Source organism: Rhinopithecus bieti, unplaced genomic scaffold (genome assembly GCF_001698545.2).
Source record: "Rhinopithecus bieti isolate Rb0 unplaced genomic scaffold, ASM169854v2 scaffold_42084, whole genome shotgun sequence".
Classification (NCBI taxonomy): Eukaryota; Metazoa; Chordata; class Mammalia; order Primates; family Cercopithecidae; genus Rhinopithecus; species Rhinopithecus bieti.
In genome coordinates this window covers 2,013,725-2,030,885 of record NW_016818934.1, presented here as the reverse complement: position 1 = coordinate 2,030,885, position 17,161 = coordinate 2,013,725, and the positions used below count along the sequence as shown (strand labels likewise).

The following is a 17,161-nucleotide window of genomic DNA, read 5'->3' as shown; positions in this document are numbered from 1 at the left end:
CTCAGGGACTTCATTCCTGTAATTTTCTCCTTTCTCTCCTACAGCTTCAATCTCTTCTTTTTCTTTGGATCATTCTCATCAGGATATAACATGCTCTAGTATCTTCTACCTTTAAACATCTTCCCCCTTTAACCTGATGGCCACTCCAGCTGTGGCTCCATTTCTCTGCTCCCTTCAGGGCAATATCCTTCGAAATAGTTGGCTTTCTGTGTTGTCCCCAATCTTTTCCTCCTAGTCTTTCCCAAACCCACTTCAATCAGGTGTGTGCCCTCATTACACCATGGAAATGGCTCTTGTCCATTTCACCAATGGCATCTATCTTGCCAAGTCCATGGTCATTCCCCATTGCTTTGATTTGACAGTTGGACCTGCCCACCATATTGAAATACTTTCTGTCTGGGCTACCATGACACTCAATTTTCTTAGTTTTCTTCTTGCCTGCTCCTTCTTAGTCTTTTTTGATGGTTTTTCCCCTTTCTTGCCAGACTTCTAAATGTTGGAAAAGCATATGACTCTGTCTTGAATCTTTTCTCTCTCTCTCTTAAAAAATCTTCTCTGTTGGGTGATAGCCTTTAGTACCATAGATGAAAGCTTCTGTGTGCTTCTGCCTCCCGAATCTTGATCATATCACTGTGTTCCAGATTTGTACATCCAATTACCTTTACAACATCTCTACTTGGAAGTCCATAGTATAATGTATCCAAACAGAAATCTTGATTCGTATCCTGTCTCCTGCCACCAACTGTCAGGCCTCTGAGCCCAAGCTCAGCCATCATGTCCCCAGTGACCTGCACGTAGACATCCAGATGGCCTGAAGCCACTGAAGATCCGCAGCAGTGAAAATAGCCTTAACTGATGACATTCCACCTTTGTGATTTTTTCTGCCCCACCCTAACTGATCAAAGTTCTTTCTAATCTCCCCCACCCTTAAGAAGTTTCTTTGTAATTCTCCCCAGTCTTGAGAATGTACTTTGTGAGATCCACTGCCTATCCTATAACCTATAAGAACTAATGATAATCCCACCACCCTTTGCTGACTCCTTTTTTGGACTCAGCCCGCCTGCACCCAGGTGAAATAAACAGGCATGTTGCTCACACAAAGCCTGTTTGGTGATCTCTTCACATGGATGCGTGAAACAACAACCAGTTCTTCTCTTGGTCTTTTGTATTAACCCAGGTACTCGGGCACATTATAGGAGTGTATTCGATTTTCTTTTCTTTTCCTTTCCTTGGTATTCCACAACCTCCCAACAAGTTGTGTTGCCTCTGTCATCAAAATATACCCCAGACCCACTCACTTCTTACCATGTTCATGAATATTACTCTAATCTAAACACTGTCATCTCTGTGGGGTTTTGTAGCAGATAATTGTGGATTATTGTAGCAGATGCTTCCAGCATCTACTCTTACTCCAGTTAAAATCTGTTTCCATCCTGCAAGCAGAGTGATTTGTTTAGATTTAAACCATATCCCATTACACCTCTCCCTAAAACTCTCCAACTGCTTTCTATCACAGCCGATATAGAAATCAGTCTTACTGGGTCTTCAGGGTGTACCTGGTCTGACTCTCATCGAGTCCCTGCCCTCCCCTCCTGCCACTCCTCCATCCTTCACTGGGCTTCTGCCACACCATTCTTGTCTTTCTTCCTAGAATACATCACACTTCCCCATTTGGGGGCTGCTTCTGCCTGCAACATCCTTCACCCACATCTTCAGATGACAGATGCTTTCTTATCATTTAGGCGGCAGCTCAAATGTCCCCTCTGCAAAGTTGTCTTCTCTGATCACACATGTCTGGAATCATTTGCTGTCCCATTTAGCCTCTCTTGCTTTCCTCAAAGCACTTATCACGTCTTGAAATGATCCCTTTTATTAACTAGTTTATAAGTTTATTTCTGTCTTAGCCAAGAAGAATGTTAGCTCCAAGGGAATAGAGAGTTTTCCTTGTTTACAAAGATTCCCAGCATCTAGGATCGACCTTTCACTCAACAAATAGTTTCAGGCACTCAACAGATACTTGTTTACTGAACCAACCTGGAAAATGGCACTACTAATACCTACCCTATGACTTGAATTTCAGGGGCCCCATAGATGGATTGATGAATGCACTGGAGTAGTAGCACAGAGCCCAGGGTGGGGTGCTCAGTGTTTTTTGTCCTTTAAATTGGGAAGTTGGATGGGGGCACTGAAGTCTAATTGCCAGCCAGTGCAATGTGGCTGAGGAGCTGTGCTGAGGGGCTTAATCTATGTAGTTTTAAACCAAATGTATGCAAATGAAGGCAAGTTCTCCTTTTCACAGGCGGGAATGTGGGGGGGCATTAAGAAAATCCCCATAGAAATGACTGTCTTGGCTTTTTGTCCCAATGGATTAAGAAAGAAACCCTAAGAAGAAAACTAAATTGCCCAGACTGCTTAATGTAGTAATTTATTTGCAAGCACTACTAAAAAGCAATAAAACAGTACTTAAGCTAAATTAAACTAACTGGTTTTAGTAACTGCAGACTTTGAAACCAAAGAAAGGCATTTACTTCTTAGAGATGTTAAAAATAAATCATTCTGTCTGATTTGTTGCTGAGACTAGGAATTAATCACCCTGTTTGAGGGAAGTTGAGAACAGGGTGGTATACACATGTGAAGTCAGGGTCTGGGGGACAAAGGTTCACCATGACAGTGAGCACACTGCAGAGACTCTGAGATGCTCGACAGACCTGCTGTAAATTCACGTGAACTAAGGATCACATGTGTGAATGGCCCAGCAACCTTTCACTCGGTGAATATTTGTTCCTAACCCCCCTTTCATCGTGACCTTCTTATTTCATCTACAATATGAGGTGATTGCCCAGCAAGATCTCAACCGATACTTCCAGTTCAAAGATTCTATGCTTTACATATAAATATTCTGTTCCAAGAAAGCTCTCTGCTTCTATCACAAGCAGGTTTTCAGCTTTTAGGTCTTGGTTAGGCCATATAATAGACAATTCCCATGCAACCTGTGGTTTAATAGTGCATATTGGATTTGGAATGCCAGCATCAAAAACTTCCAAAAAGTACAACTTGCGGCAAGTGACTTAATCTCTGCATGCCTTGGTCTTCCCTTCTGTAAACTGTGGGCAAATGTAGCCGTGCTTAGCACTGCATAAGCCCTGCTTAGCACTATGTCAAGCAAGCAGGAATAACTTCGGAAATGCTGACCTTTATTACTAAGAATGTCATTCAGGAAGATTACCATTGCAATAAAACACAAGTTGTCTTGTTGATTTAAAGAATCCTCCTGGCCAGGTGCGGTGGCTCATGCCTGTAATTCCAGCATTTTGGGAGGCTGAGGCAGGCGGATCACGAGGTCAGGAGATCGAGACCATCTTGGCTAACACGGTGAAACCCTGTCTCTACTAAAAATACAAAAAATTAGCCGGGCATGGTGGCGGGTGCCTGTAGTCCTAGCTACTTGGGAGGCTGAGGCAGGAGAAGGGTGTGGACCCAGGAGGTGGAGCTTGCAGTGAGCCGAGATTGTACCACAGCACTCCAGCCTGGGCAACAGAGCGAGACTCTGTGTCAAACAAACAAAATAATCCTCCTTATTCCATATCTCCAAATGACCCCCTTGTGTTACAAGAGAACTCATGGGCTTTCATGGTGTCAGACAAGCTAGCCTGGCTGTGAAGGGGCTGGGCCCCACATGTGTATGTCCTGTCTCTGGCCAGTGTAAGACACACAAATGTCTTGGGGCCCCATGGAGCTGTGAGCAGAAAAAATGAGGTGCCTCACCAGGCCATTGCTGTGAAGGTCACAGGAAACAGAAGCCACCAGTAGTAGTCTAACTTCTCTGAGAACACGGAAATCAGCAGTCCCACCAGCATCCCGTTGTACCCATGGAGTCCTGAGGCAATGGCAGACCTGGCGGGGAAACAGAGTAACTTTGCATTTGAAGTTGGTGATGTTAGTGGGCCCCTCCCTCCTGGTGCTTTGAGGATATGCTTCATTTAGATGATTCCTTTAATAATAATCCTTAGAAAAAAGTGAGTTCGCTCAATGAATATTGGGCAGTCACGTAGCTGCCAGCACCTTTCCTGATAAAACACACACCTGCACCCCCTCCTTGTCTTGCGGATCAACAATTAAAATTATGCACTTTTTCTGTGGCGAAGCTCTTCTTTGCTTATCAGAGGAGACGTAGACTGCTAAGTATAGGGGGAAATCTAATAGAAACCTGAGGTGTGACACAAGGAAGTGTGTGGGAGTTGGGGAGAGAAAGGGAGAGAGAAGAGAGGGAAGGAGAAAGAGTGTTATGATTACATTGTGTAAAATTCTCTGTAGTTGGCCAGGCACAGTGGCTCATGCCTGTCATCCCTGTGTTTTGGGAGTCCAAGGTGGGAGGATGACTCGAGCCCAGGAGTTCAACCAGCCTGGGCAACATGGTGAAACCCCATCTCTGCTAAAATACAAAAAGTAGCCAGGTGTGGTAGTGCATGCCTGTAGTCCCAGCTACTTGGGAGGCTAAGGTGGGAGGATCACTTGAGCCCAGGAGGTTGAGGCTGCAGTGAGCCAAGATCTCACCATTGCACTCCAGTCCAGCCTGGGTGACAAAGGAAGACACTGTCTCAAAAAAAAAAAAAAAAAAAAAAAAAAAAAAAAAAAAAAAAAAAAAAAAAATTATCTGTAGCTGGAATCTGGGTACTTTCTCTCTCTGCATGTCTGCACCAGAGTGAATAAGCTGGTTTAGCTCCGGGTTCCCAGGTGCTCCAGAAGTGTGGTATAGTATCCATGCACGAGTCTAGCACCTCCTTCTTTTTCAGAGGAGAAGCTGGGGTGTGCACCTACAATTCTCCTCCTGATCCTAATAAACACTGTCCTTGACCTTTCTAATTGCTCTGCTGGGTGAGGGGCATGGGTTGTAGGTGAGAGAGGGGTGTGGGCAGCTTGCAATGCAAGAGCCCTGCCAAGGAATGACCTGTGTGTGCTTGTGGTCAGTCCCTCTGCGCCCACCTTAGTTCTATGAGGGCTGAAGTGTATCTGTGTGTCTGTTGCTGTGGCCCAGTAACCAAGCAATGTCAAGGAGGCTGTGCATGGAGGCTGCTCAGCCAGTATTTGTTGACTGAACATGTGGGCATGCTAAACCTTACCATGTGTTGGCTGTTCTTGCATGGCAGAAGCTTCTGGAAGCTTAGGGCTCCCTGAGATGCAGGAAGGGAATTCTGGCTAGAGGAGGGCTCCAACCCAGCAGGGGCTGTGGCTTAGGTCTGGAAGCGGGAGGACCTTTCACCTCTGTAGTGACCAGCAGGTCTAGTAACCTAGATAAGAGGAGAGCAGGAGGATGGGAAAGGGGCAGGAAGCGCATATCTAGATATCTTCCTGCAAGAAAGCTGTAGCACAAGGCACATGTGTGGACACTTGTACTAGACACAGGACAAGCTGTGTCATCAGCTGCTCTTGAGGCCAGGAAGATACGGGGGCAGCTGGAGACAGGCAGCAGGTGGGATGGAGGGAGGTGGCAGAGAAGACCACTGGGGAGCACTTCAAGAGCAGAAATCCACGTTTTGGGAGAATCATTATTTTTAGTGTGTTTGCATTTTCTCTACAGTTTCTCTTTTGTGTCTGGTGATATAATTTAGTGCTTTTTTTGTTTTAAAACCAATAGCTGCCCCACTCTGTGGAGAGTGTCCCTCCAGAACTCTTGTTTTTACTAAAACATTGGTGGCTTCTGGATTTCCCTCCCTGACTATAAAATATACAAAATTGGGTTCAACACCAATGCCAAAAAGGTCTCCATTAAGACTACATTCCATCAGGGAACTGCAGGGTTGGTGTTGTTGACCTTCAGTTACCATCTGTAAAGTACAGTCTTAGGCTAGTGGGGAACTGGGGTGGGGACAGCGGGGTGATTAAAGGGTAGTGGGGGTGGCAGAGGTCATGCTTAGAATATGCAACTGTGTCAGTGGTTCATTGTGGACAGCAGTGAGCTCGTGGCTCCTTAGAAGACATGTGTATGGATGTTGTGTCTAGTGGCTAGAGCTTTGAGCCTATGGTGTAGAACAAGGCACCAACCTGTCAGCAACAAAGCCTAGATCTTTTCTAGGCACTGTGGGTGTATATGGCATATTGGAAACCAACTTCTTCTCCTGAACATGCTTAGAATATAGCCAGAGAAAGAAGAATAAAAAAAATTACAGAACAAATCAGTCTAGTACTGGGATGTGTTCTGTGGTTGTTCAGAGAGAAAGAAAGGTTCAGAGAGCACAGAGGGAATCAGGAGTGGCTCCCTGTAGGAGGAAGGGTTCCAGGGAATGGTAGAATTAGATAGACAGGTACAGCTGGTGTCAGGGATCACAGAAGCAAACGTACTTAACTAGGGAAAAGTGTGATGTTGATTGAGCACTAGGTAGCATAAGACCCATCAAATGACACTTGGGGAGCCAAGCTGAGGGGCTGGGGTTTTATCTGATGCAATTTGTCTTAAATTCTTAATCAGGATGTTTGTGAGGATTAGGCATGCCTGGTGTGCATCCCCCCTTGTAAAACTGAAGTCTGTGAAGCGACTCTCTGAATGGCTTGGCAAGTTTACCAGTAGATTAATGGTGGGGAGGATAATCAAAGAATCGAGTGTCAGTGCAGGGAGGGTCTTGGGCTTGTCTCAGCTGGACAGTAGATTATACAGATAGGATAATGGGGCTGGAGGGGGAAGTGCTTGCCTGAGTCACACAGCTAAGAAGGCAGTGGGCTGCACAGAGTTCACCCCAGGTAAATTTCAGTACACAGTGATGAAGCAGTGAAGCATGGGCTGGTCTGCCAGGGTCCCAGTTCTATGCCAGCTGCCCATGGTTGACAGGTACTTGGGAACAAGGAATAGAGGCCCACTAACCAAAGCAGACACAAGATCTTGGCTGGAGCCCATTTTTAATCTCACCCACCAGATCTGCACTCAGAAGAATTCAGCCTCTCATCCATCTGACCTCGAATGGCCTCCTAGCATGCTAGAATCGGAGTGGTCCTCCAAGGCCAACCGAGAGGTACATGAGCAACTTCTCCCCAGGGCCAGGTGGACTCACGGGTTTGTCTCAGTGGAATGAGGAACGTCAGCTGGGCCTGACGTTGGTTACACCACATCCAGCTCTGATTACTTTGGGTTTACCAATGGGCCTCTGGCCATGTTGTCCTCACAGGTACCATGATGGGGACAGCATGACCTTGAGCCCAGAAGATGCAGGTTATGCCTCCAAGCCTCAGTCCTGCCACCCATTGGCTGTGGCACCTTTGGTAGGTATCTCTCCCCTTCCAGTCTCCTTTCCCCCACGTGCAAGATGTGGACTCTGTTGCCTTCACTGGGCCTTGTGAAGTGGTGGTAAGAGTCACAGCTAACAAGATATGACAGTGCTTCTTAGTTTTTTTTTTTTTTTTTTTTTTTTTTGAGAGAAACCCACTGTAAGAAATGCATTTTATATTATGACTTAGCTTTCACTTTCTTTCTTTCCCTCCCTCCCACACACACATCCCCAACATAAATGAAACAAAAATTTCACCAAATAATATTTACCATTACCATATACAGACTACTCTCATCAGTTTTATTTTATGCTATTGTTTTAACTTTAAAAGATGCTGCTGACAATTAATTCATGATCTGGAAATGGGTTGGTGATCCCCAAATTGAAAAACACTAAGATAGGGGATAATCCCGTGTTTCCCAAGCATCAGAAGCATACAGGAGGACCTTGTTAAAAGTACACATTCCCTGATCCACTGAATTGGCATAGCTATGAGAGGAAGGGGAGGGGTGGACTGAAACTATTTCTTTTTTTTTTTTTTTTTTTGAGACAGAGTCTTGCTCTGTCACCAGGCTGGAGTGTTGTGGCGCGATCTCGGCTCACTGCAACCTCTGCCTCCTGGGTTCAAGCGATTCTCTTGCCTCAGCCTCCCAAGTAGCTGGGACTACAGGCATGTGCCACCATGCCCAGCTAATTTTTGTATTTTTAGTAGAGACGGGGTTTCACCATGTTGGCCAGAATGGTCTCAATCTTTTGACCTTGTGATCCTCCCGCCTAGGCCTCCCGAAGTGCTGGGATTACAGGTGTGAACCACTGTGCCCAGCCTGAAACTATTTAACAACCACTTTAAGTGATTCTGACCATCAGGAAAGTTTGGGAACCACTGGAATAATATATGGCAAAGTCTGAGGAAGTGGTCAAGTTCTACAAAATGCGAATTTTTTTTTTTTTTTTTTTTTTTTTTTTTTTTCTTTTTTTTTTTTTTTTTTTTTTTTTTGAGAAAGAGTCTTGCTCTGTCACCCAGTTTGGAGTGCAGTGGCACGATGTTGGCTCACTGCAACCTCCACCCCCCAGGTTCAAGAGATCCTCAGCCTTCCGCATAGCTAGGAATACAGGCATGTGCCACCACACACAGCTAATTTTTGTATTTGTAGTAGAGATGGGGTTTCACTATGTTGGCCAGGCTGGCCTCAAACTCCTGGCCTCAAGTGATCTGCCTGCTTTAAGCTTCCCAAAGTGCTAAGATTATAGGCGTGAGCCACCGTGCCTGGTCCTTGTTATTGTTACTTGACTTTGCATAGCCAGTGCGAGGCCAGCTTCTTCCACATCTGTATCTATGCCTCCTGCCGGCCCTGTTTGCTTCCCTTCCTCAGAGCCCCTTCGCACACTGTCCTCCCCACTCCTTGCCTTCTCTCCAATCCCCCATATCCAACCTTTATAGCTAGGAAGTAGCCTCTCTAATCTTCCCAGCACTTGGTGATGTCTGTCTTCTCTGAACTCAATTATATACTGTACCGTATTATTCTGAGACATTCATTACCTATTAATCTTGTCTCCTTCAACTAGATGGTAGGCTCTGTGAGGGAAGAACAGCTTAGCTATTCCTCTGCACCTCCCTTTGAGACAGTATTTGCAGAAGTCTCCACAGTCAAGTGAATGTTGACACTGTCACATGCTGTGAGCAGGAGCAGTGTAATTCTGCAAGGACGGTCAGTGACCTGCTTAAAGTTGATACTCAGGAGACTTTGGCTGTCTGGGAGGGTAAGGTTGGCTGATTACTCAAGTAAACACCTCTCTACTTTCTGTCCCATGCATCTTGCTAAAATCCCTATAGAGAGGGACCCACCTGTCTTGGCCCAAGGCGAGAGCTGTTAAGGTTGAGACCACTGTCCCCAGGGCCCCAGTGATTGTCCACCAGGGATTCTGGATCAGTAGCCCTATGAAGATGATGAGGCCGCTGAGAGGATTGTTGACGAACATCACCTGAGCAGTCCCTCTCAGGATCCAGTCTATGAACTGGAGGGCAGGGTGCTTGTCTGGAAGAGAGAGAGCGAGCCATCAGCAGGTCCAGCTTGGGCTGCTCTGCTGAGCTGCTGGTTGGCATGGCAACAAAGGAAAACAGGGATGTGTAAGCCAGGACACTTCCCATTCAGCCAGGCCAGGCGTGGGGATGGAGCGGTGGGGGTAGAGGGGAGGCTGGTGCCCAGCCCACATCTCTCAGTGGTCCAGCAATCATTCTGCAGTGGGTGGTAGGTTTTGCCATATAGCCAGAGGCACCGTGCTGAGACTAATTTAACGCTGTTCCAGCCATTGGCTTGGTTGGAAAAGAAGCTCTGGGAGGTTCTTTTTTTTCCAAAGGAAATTCATTGGTCCGAAAGAAAGGGTTTTGGAAGGTTGGGGGTGGGGGGTAGGAAATTCTTTTTTCTGTAGTGCTGGATGACTCAGTTGAGGGCTGGTATCTGAGAAGCAAAAAAAGTAGCCTGAAGAAAAGACACTGGGGAAGAAATTGTCGTAGCCCAACTGTGAAAATCAGTACTGAGTCAGGGCCTGGAGGAGGCCAGGTATAGGAGAGGGGCATACATTCTGCCTCGTTTGCTGGTTTGGTTTCCAGGACAACTTGTGCAGGTGTCGGGGCTAGTGGGAGTGGAAGGGTGTGGTGTTCCTTTCAGTGTTTAGTTCGAGAAGAGTTAAAAGGAAAGAATCCTGAAGCTTTGGGAAGGATGAAGCCAACCTTTTCTTGGCACATAATAGGCACATAATAAATGGCTGTGCAACAAGTGAATCGAGTGAAGGAATGATATTTAACTAGCTGGGGAAATGGCTTATCTGTTGCTAATATGGTTGTCTTATATCTATTTCATATAGGAACGAGCAATTTGCAAAGAACTAAGATCAATGCATTTAATTCTGAAACCATGAGAATTCTAGGCCAGTAGGGTATATCATATCCCCTTGGAGTCAGCTTAGGGCTGAAGTCCCCCCAGCTGTGGACTCCAGCCCTGGGTGAGGTCCAGTCCTGGGTGAATCCACCCAGGGTGAGGGTGAATGAGTGAGGGAGCAGCTTTGGACTGAACCGGAGAGAGGGTTGTCTCCCCGCCTGGCCTGGTCTGGCTGCCTCTGCCCAGGGTATTTTCCTACCTTTCAGCCAGATCTTGTACTCCTTCATGTCACCCGTGAGGTAACCCACTGCTTTGCAGAGTCTGATGCCCCTTTGGCCTGCTGAGTCCCGATGGGCCACCCCGTCTTCTTTCCTTTTACTCCTTTCATTGGGCTTTTCAATTTTCACAATATGGCTGTCTTCAATGGAAGACCGGAGATCCTTTTAGGAGAAACCAACAAGACATCAAAGGACACAGCTTTCTGAGAGCAGGGACATTTGGGGATAGAGGGTGGTGGCAGTTTTTTTGATAAAAATAAAGGATCATGAGACAAAGGGTGAAGCACATGCCCACTGTCTGCAGCTGCATAGAGTACCCCGTACAAGCCTGCTCTTCCCGGGACTACGCACCTTCTTCATAGCAGGATTTCTTCACTTTGTGCCATGGGTCCCTTTTGGCAGTTTAATGAAGCCCATGAGCTTCTTTTCAGAATAATGTTTGTAAATGCAAATATCAGATAATAGGGCTGCAAACCAAACCAATTATACTGAAATACAGTTATAATCATACTAAAAATTATGATATACATGTATGTACAGCAGATCCAATACCTTCTGTAATTTCAAAGTAGTGATGAGTAAAGATATGGGACCTCCTTACTGCAAGTCAGGACAGCTCTGGAAGGCCATCCCAGCAGTCTTGAGTCCCTCTCCACTGCAGCAGTGGCCAGCCAGTCTACCTCCGTGCTACCACCGAGGATGCTAACGGCCTGCGTTTCAACAAAGGCCTTCCCTTTGGAGACAGTAGGGTAGTTCAGGTTTAAGGGGAAAGATTTTGGAGACTGGTTGGAAGACTGGTGAATGAGTGCCTGTATTCTCTACTTGTCCTTAAAATCATGTCTCACAAAGCCACATTATCTAAGGCCAGGTAGGATCCACCATGGGTGTCACCAAGTACCGACAGTGGCACTTTCTCAGTGTGTTAAGTTCTTTGGGAAGGCGGGAAAGCGGCATCTTTTAACCCCCTTTCTCTATCCCCTCACTCCCAGGAAACATGCTGGGAGGAACCCTCCTCACCTTTTCTTCAGGCATTTCCAGGAGGGGCAGAGCTGGGTGAGTATCCGGGGATGTCGAGGGCCAGCTCGGGCTGGTAAACTCTGCCTCGTAGAGTTTGTATCTGCTGGAAAGTGGCTCTGGCAGGAGAGGGCTGCTGTGGGGGTCAGACATTCCTTCAGGGCACAGCTGCTTTTATATCAATGGACTAGACGGAAGGAAAGGGAAAGAGCTAGTGAGTCAGGACGGGGCCCAGAGGGACTTGGCTGAGGCTGGTCTTAGACCTCAGGTCTGTCCTGAGGGTTGGACAGTGACACACGTGGGATCTACAGCTTTGCTGCCAGAGGCCATTTCTCTACCTCATTACCTTTCAAAATCCTCCCATTCTTCCGAGTCCAGAAGAATGTCCATTTGGTCAATGAAGATATCCCTGACCACTGAGTTAGAATGGAAGTCTCTCTTTTTCTCTCGATCACTGCGTGTTTTTTCTCCGCCTCTCATATTGCCTGTTGTGCCATCCTATTGTGGTAGTTAGTGGTACATGTATTTTCCCCTTGATACGTATATCCAGATCCAGTACTGATTGGAGGTGGGGGGTGTCTAAGAGAAACTACTTCTGAATTGCCATGGAGGCTACATTGCTTACAATTGATCTCCAGTCTTCCTTTTCTTCCCTCTACCATTTCCAGTCCCTTCCCTATTTCCCTTCCCCAGGAACAGTAGGAAACACTGGTCTATTCTTCTGCAAGCTGTGTGCATCCCAGCTGAAGGAGCTTTCCTTCATGGGGCTCCTGTCCCTGTACCACCAGGGTCAGGGCTTATGCCATGACTTGCTTTTAGAACATCCTTTGCCTAAGGTCCTCAGTTTCCTGGTTTTGTCTGGCTTCCCCTTGGTAGTCTTGTACTCTCTCCTTCCCATCCAGCCATTTGTGCCATTCTTCTTTAGCTTCCTCCAGCTCAGTTATATCTTTTTTATTTGTTTATTTGAGAGGTGGTTTTGGACCTGCATGCAGTCTCCTCTCAGTATGACCTAGAACTTTCCCCATTGCTCCATGCTCCATGCTGCATCCCTTGAGTGTAGGACAGTCTCTCTTAGGACAGGGATTACAGATCCCTAACGTGGGTACTGCCATTCCATATACTCATCATTCCAGACACTGCTCAAGGATTGCAGGGTTCCCTTCAAAAGGGGATAAAGTCCCTTTTCTAATTTTGCATTAGTTCCATTTCGCTGGGCTATTACCTCTTCTGCTCCTAACGAGAGGAATTCTTACTCTCCACAATTTCTTCTGAGCACCACTCACCTTGCTTGTGCAGAAACCCTTCTTCTTTGAGGCTTATCCCAAATGGCCATACCATCCTCTCCAACTGCTCACTGCTGTGTTACTGACTCTCCGGTCACTCTCTCATTCAATGAAGACTTGAGGTGCTCCTACCAATCATCTTCATCCCCCCTCCAGGAACTTTAAGCAGCTTCAATATCTAGGCAGAAAACTCATCATCCTATTCTCTGGTTTCTTAGATCCTTGTCCTTCTCATCTCCAGTGGACCTTTTCACCTCCCCTTTTCAACAACCGATTTCCACAGTCCCAGCACGGGCTTAATATCACACACACTGGAAATCTCAAAAGTCAGATCTCTCCTCTGGCCACTTCCTCTTGTACCTTTGGCTCACCTGCTCAGATGACCCCTCTGATAGCCCTTCAGCTCCCACGGCCACCTGTCTTCCCTTCCCTCCTTGACCAACTTAACTTCATGCCCCCTTATGTTACTTCCTCCAACTCTCTTGCTCCTGTCTCCCTCCTTCATGCTTGTGTGGTGAAATTCCAGCCAGGCTAAACCCAAATGTCTAACTTTTTCATGCTTTCACCAGACAACTGAACATGGCTGGAGAACAAGGGTAATAACTGAGTAGATTGCTTTCACTGTAAGTTGGATTGCTGTCCTCAGGTGAACACTGGGTGCTTCCCTTTTCTCTGTTTAGTCCAGCTCAGTCTGCTTTCTGCTATGGCTGCCTTTGCTGTGGTCTCTAAGGCCTCCATGGCAAGTCCACTTTCAGTCCCCATCCCACCAGGCTGCTCGGCGGTGTTCTGAGAGTTGTTCACCCTCTTTGACACACTCTTTGGCCTTTATTCCTGATCCCCTCTCTGGTTGCTCCTTCACACTGTCTTTGGAGGCTCTTCTTCGTGTAACAGGAGCATTTTGCAGACCCCTGTTCTGGGCCCTCTTCTCAGCCCTGGTGCTCCTACCCAGGTGATATCAGCCCGCAGCATGACTTCATATTCCATCTCCATGCCGATGACCCTCAAATCTCACATTTGCAGCCCAGTTTTGAGCACTGGATTAATAGATTTAGTTGTCTACTTTACACTTGCATATAGATGCTCCAAGTACCTTAATTTGCCAAAACAACTCATAATGTTGCCTTCCCAAATCCTATCCTCCCTCACAGGTGACCACCCTAGGAAAAGCTGTCTCCCCCTTCTAAGCTGTTCCTTCAGAAAACTCAGGAGTCACACTTAATGCTCCCTTCTCCTTACTTTCTAAATTCAATAATTCTGTCTCTAAAAAATATACCTTCACGTTCATGGTCACCAGTTAGCCACTGTCACCTCTTACCACATCTTCAATGACTTTCATTTGGATATCCCTACTTTTTCCCCCGTTTCTCCTCCAAGCCATGCCCCACAGGGAAGACGTGCCATATTAATATTCAAATCCACTCATGTTGGATCCCTGCTTAAAGCCCATCATGGTTTCAGATGGAAAACCACCTCTTTGACAGGGTGTGTAAGGCTCTGAGCTCCCACTGTGCTTTAGTGAGTCCCTTGCTTTCTGGCTCCATGACTCCTGGCCCCATGCTGGCCTCCTTTTAGTGCTTGTAAGATGTTGAACACTTTTCACCTCAGGGTCTCTGCAAGTGCTGGTTCATTGGCCTGAAGACCTTTCCCTCACTCTTCCTGGTCAACCCCTACACTTCTGCCAGGCTTTGTCTCAATGATCACTTGCTAAATAAACCCTCGCAGATCCACCCACCATGTTCTCCTGTCACATACTCTCATGGGAGGTTTGTATCTTTGTATGGTTTCTATCTCCCCACCAGAACTTAAATTTCATGAGGATGGTGGCCTCCTCTGTTCTGTCTATTGCTGCATCCCCAGCTCCTAGCACAGTGCCTGGCATGTAGTAAGGGTTCAATAAATAAATATGGAAGGAAGAGAGGGAGTGGGGAGGAAGGGATTGTGAGCAAGGCTACAGGTGACTGCTAGATAGGGAACACTTCTCTGGATAACTTTACAAATCCCCGTGGATCTCAGGAATCTCCAGTGGCTTCAGAACAGCACGGGGCCACCCACCAGCCATGCATTTTCTGCAGGCAGAACCCCCTGTCATGTCTAGCACCGTTCTCATTCCCAGGAGGAGCTCATTAGACCATTGTGAATTTTTGTGTAGGTCTGCAAATGTCATTCAGGTCTAACTAACCCTGATGCTGCCATCACTCCGGAATGGAGGCCTTTCGTTGTATTCTGACCCTGTAGGTAGGGTTTCAGTAAGGGGTGGGCACACTGCCATAGAGGGAGCATGCCAGAAATGTTTAGGAGACATTGAAATCCGATAAGCCCGCGAACTTGTTCCTCTCCAATGCGCTCTCTCCCTCTGGTGGCCAAGAGGTGATACAGCATCCCTGGCCCTTGGTAAAAATTTCCCTCCAAGCCAACCATATGAAAAGTAAGCAGGGGCAATCAGATATCTAGACACAGAATCTGCATGACACCATACAACTGGATAAACTAGAAATGTTCCGGAAAGGCCTTGTGTTAAATTCAGTGGCTATGAAATCTATTAAAAGTCTAGCCGAAAAGTGGTAATGATAAAGGTTTTTCCTAAACATATTTCATGGAATCTATTATCAGCTGTCAGATTGATCACTAATTAGGTATCATAAAGAAAGAAGAAAATGCTTCCATTCATAATTGCAAGATGCATCCTGATTTTAGAAATGTTAAAATATGACAATAATATACATCATATAATCAAGGAAATATAGTGTCCTTTTAAGTGGTGGGGCTGAAGTGTCCAGGTAGGACTTGAGAATGGGTATACTCAGAAATTATTTTCTAATCATAAGAATTTAAAGATTTTTATACTTCTTTTGATGAAAAAAATGTGTCTACTTTATAACCCCTTTAAGATCAGGGGCCATTACCTTGTTAATTTCTGCATTTATATCACTCAGCAGAAAGCCTTACACCTAAAAATCCCTTTATTATTACTATTGCACAAGGGAAGTTCTTCCTAGGGTACTCTCCAAAAAGGTACTCCACCTTTGAGTCCCTTCTGCATGCAGACAATATTCCCATTTACAGATAAATCAAGTCCTCGGAAAGCAAAATAGGAATTGTTTCTCATGTGTATGTTGCTGTCTGCATTTTCCAGAGTAAGCTCACCTCATTGTGGCATTTGCAGGACCCAGAAAATGAGCAGCTTGCTGCAGAGTCAAGGTTAGACCCAATTCCCCACCGCACTCTCTATTACTCTGTCTGCCTGCTGGGCCTTGCACAGCCGAGTGGCTGGCCCTCGAGCGCCTGGGTCTAGGGCCTCAGCCCAGTGTTGTGTTTCTCAAGCCTACATATCCTCTACAGGAACAGGGCCTTGCATCTCCTGTAGGGAATACAGCGTTCCTTTGCCACGGGAATGTTTTTCCTGTTACAATGGAGAATTTTGGCTTTGGGGTAGGGGCGAGACATGCAGCACCAATGGCCCTGTGGAGAACAGGTCGCCGCACCCGGAAGGAGCACAGGCTGTGAGGTGGGGCTGCTCCTGCCTCCCTGCTCTGCCACTCCGGGTTGCATGGGCCTCCATATCTCTGAAGGGCAAGGTAGGCTTCTCAGAACAGTGAAATTGCTGACTTGGTTCCTGGCACATAGTAGGAGCTTAGTGATTTTACTTTCCCCTCTTCTCGTGCTCCCAAATTGAAGGGAGAGAGGGTGAGAGCAGCCAGATGAAGTACAAGCTGGCTGGTCTGAAACAGAATAGCTTTCAAAAGTTTCCATAAGGCGTCGCCACTTGTTAGAACTGGATGTGAAATCCCTGCCTGAGCCACGTCCCGGCTGAGGGCCTCAGCCCTTTCCCAACTCAGCTCAGCGCCAGTCCATTAAACCTGCTTCCAAGAACACATAATGATCTGCTTGGCGTGCTTGGACTCTCCTTGGCTGCCCACACCTCCTCTTCTCCTTCAGAAATATGGACAGAGAGGGCTGTTTGGATCAGTCCCACGTCTCTCCAAAAACCAGGCCTCAAATGTCTGGCAAGGGGCTCCCAAAACAGACTGGCTCCTCATCCTCTTTGTAAGAACCCTTTGTTGAATATCTACCGTACGCCTGTGGGCTACCTTGGAGGGATCACAGCTGGAAGGTCCAGGCCTTGCCTGCAAAGGACTCACATTGGAGTGGCCAGGAGGAGCAGTGAGCAGGCACTGTGTCCTGAGCAGGAGGCACAAGGGAGGGCAGAGGGCAAGAGGGCAGTGCAGAGAGCACAGAGCAACTGCTCTGCCCTCCCAGCCCTGGGGAGACTGGGCTCAGCTTCCATGTCAGGACTTGGCTGAGCAGGCAAGAAAGAGGAGCACACTCCAGAGAAATGCCTGAGAAAATACATGGTTTGGGCCAGCAAGTTCCAGCACGGACCCTGCTGCAGCATGGGAGAGATGTCAGCAGGCAATCAAAGACAAAACTAGGGTGTCAGAATCAGACTG

At 46.8% G+C, this 17,161-nt stretch overlaps 1 protein-coding gene across 3 annotated transcripts in view; it reads right to left on the bottom strand.

Annotated features, from left to right (window-relative positions):
• SLC14A2 (solute carrier family 14 member 2) overlaps positions 1-17,161 on the bottom strand; it is a 70,869-nt gene that overhangs the window by 47,945 nt on the left and 5,763 nt on the right. For all 3 annotated transcript variants that reach the window (XM_017857856.1, XM_017857854.1, XM_017857855.1), the window contains exons 2-5: positions 11,434-11,617; positions 10,398-10,578; positions 9,106-9,295; positions 3,766-3,894 (exon numbers count right to left, since the gene is read on the bottom strand). In XM_017857856.1, the coding sequence (XP_017713345.1) occupies positions 3,766-3,894; positions 9,106-9,295; positions 10,398-10,578; positions 11,434-11,583 (650 nt within the window). In that variant the 5' untranslated portion in view covers positions 11,584-11,617. The remainder of the gene's footprint in view (positions 1-3,765; positions 3,895-9,105; positions 9,296-10,397; positions 10,579-11,433; positions 11,618-17,161) is intronic.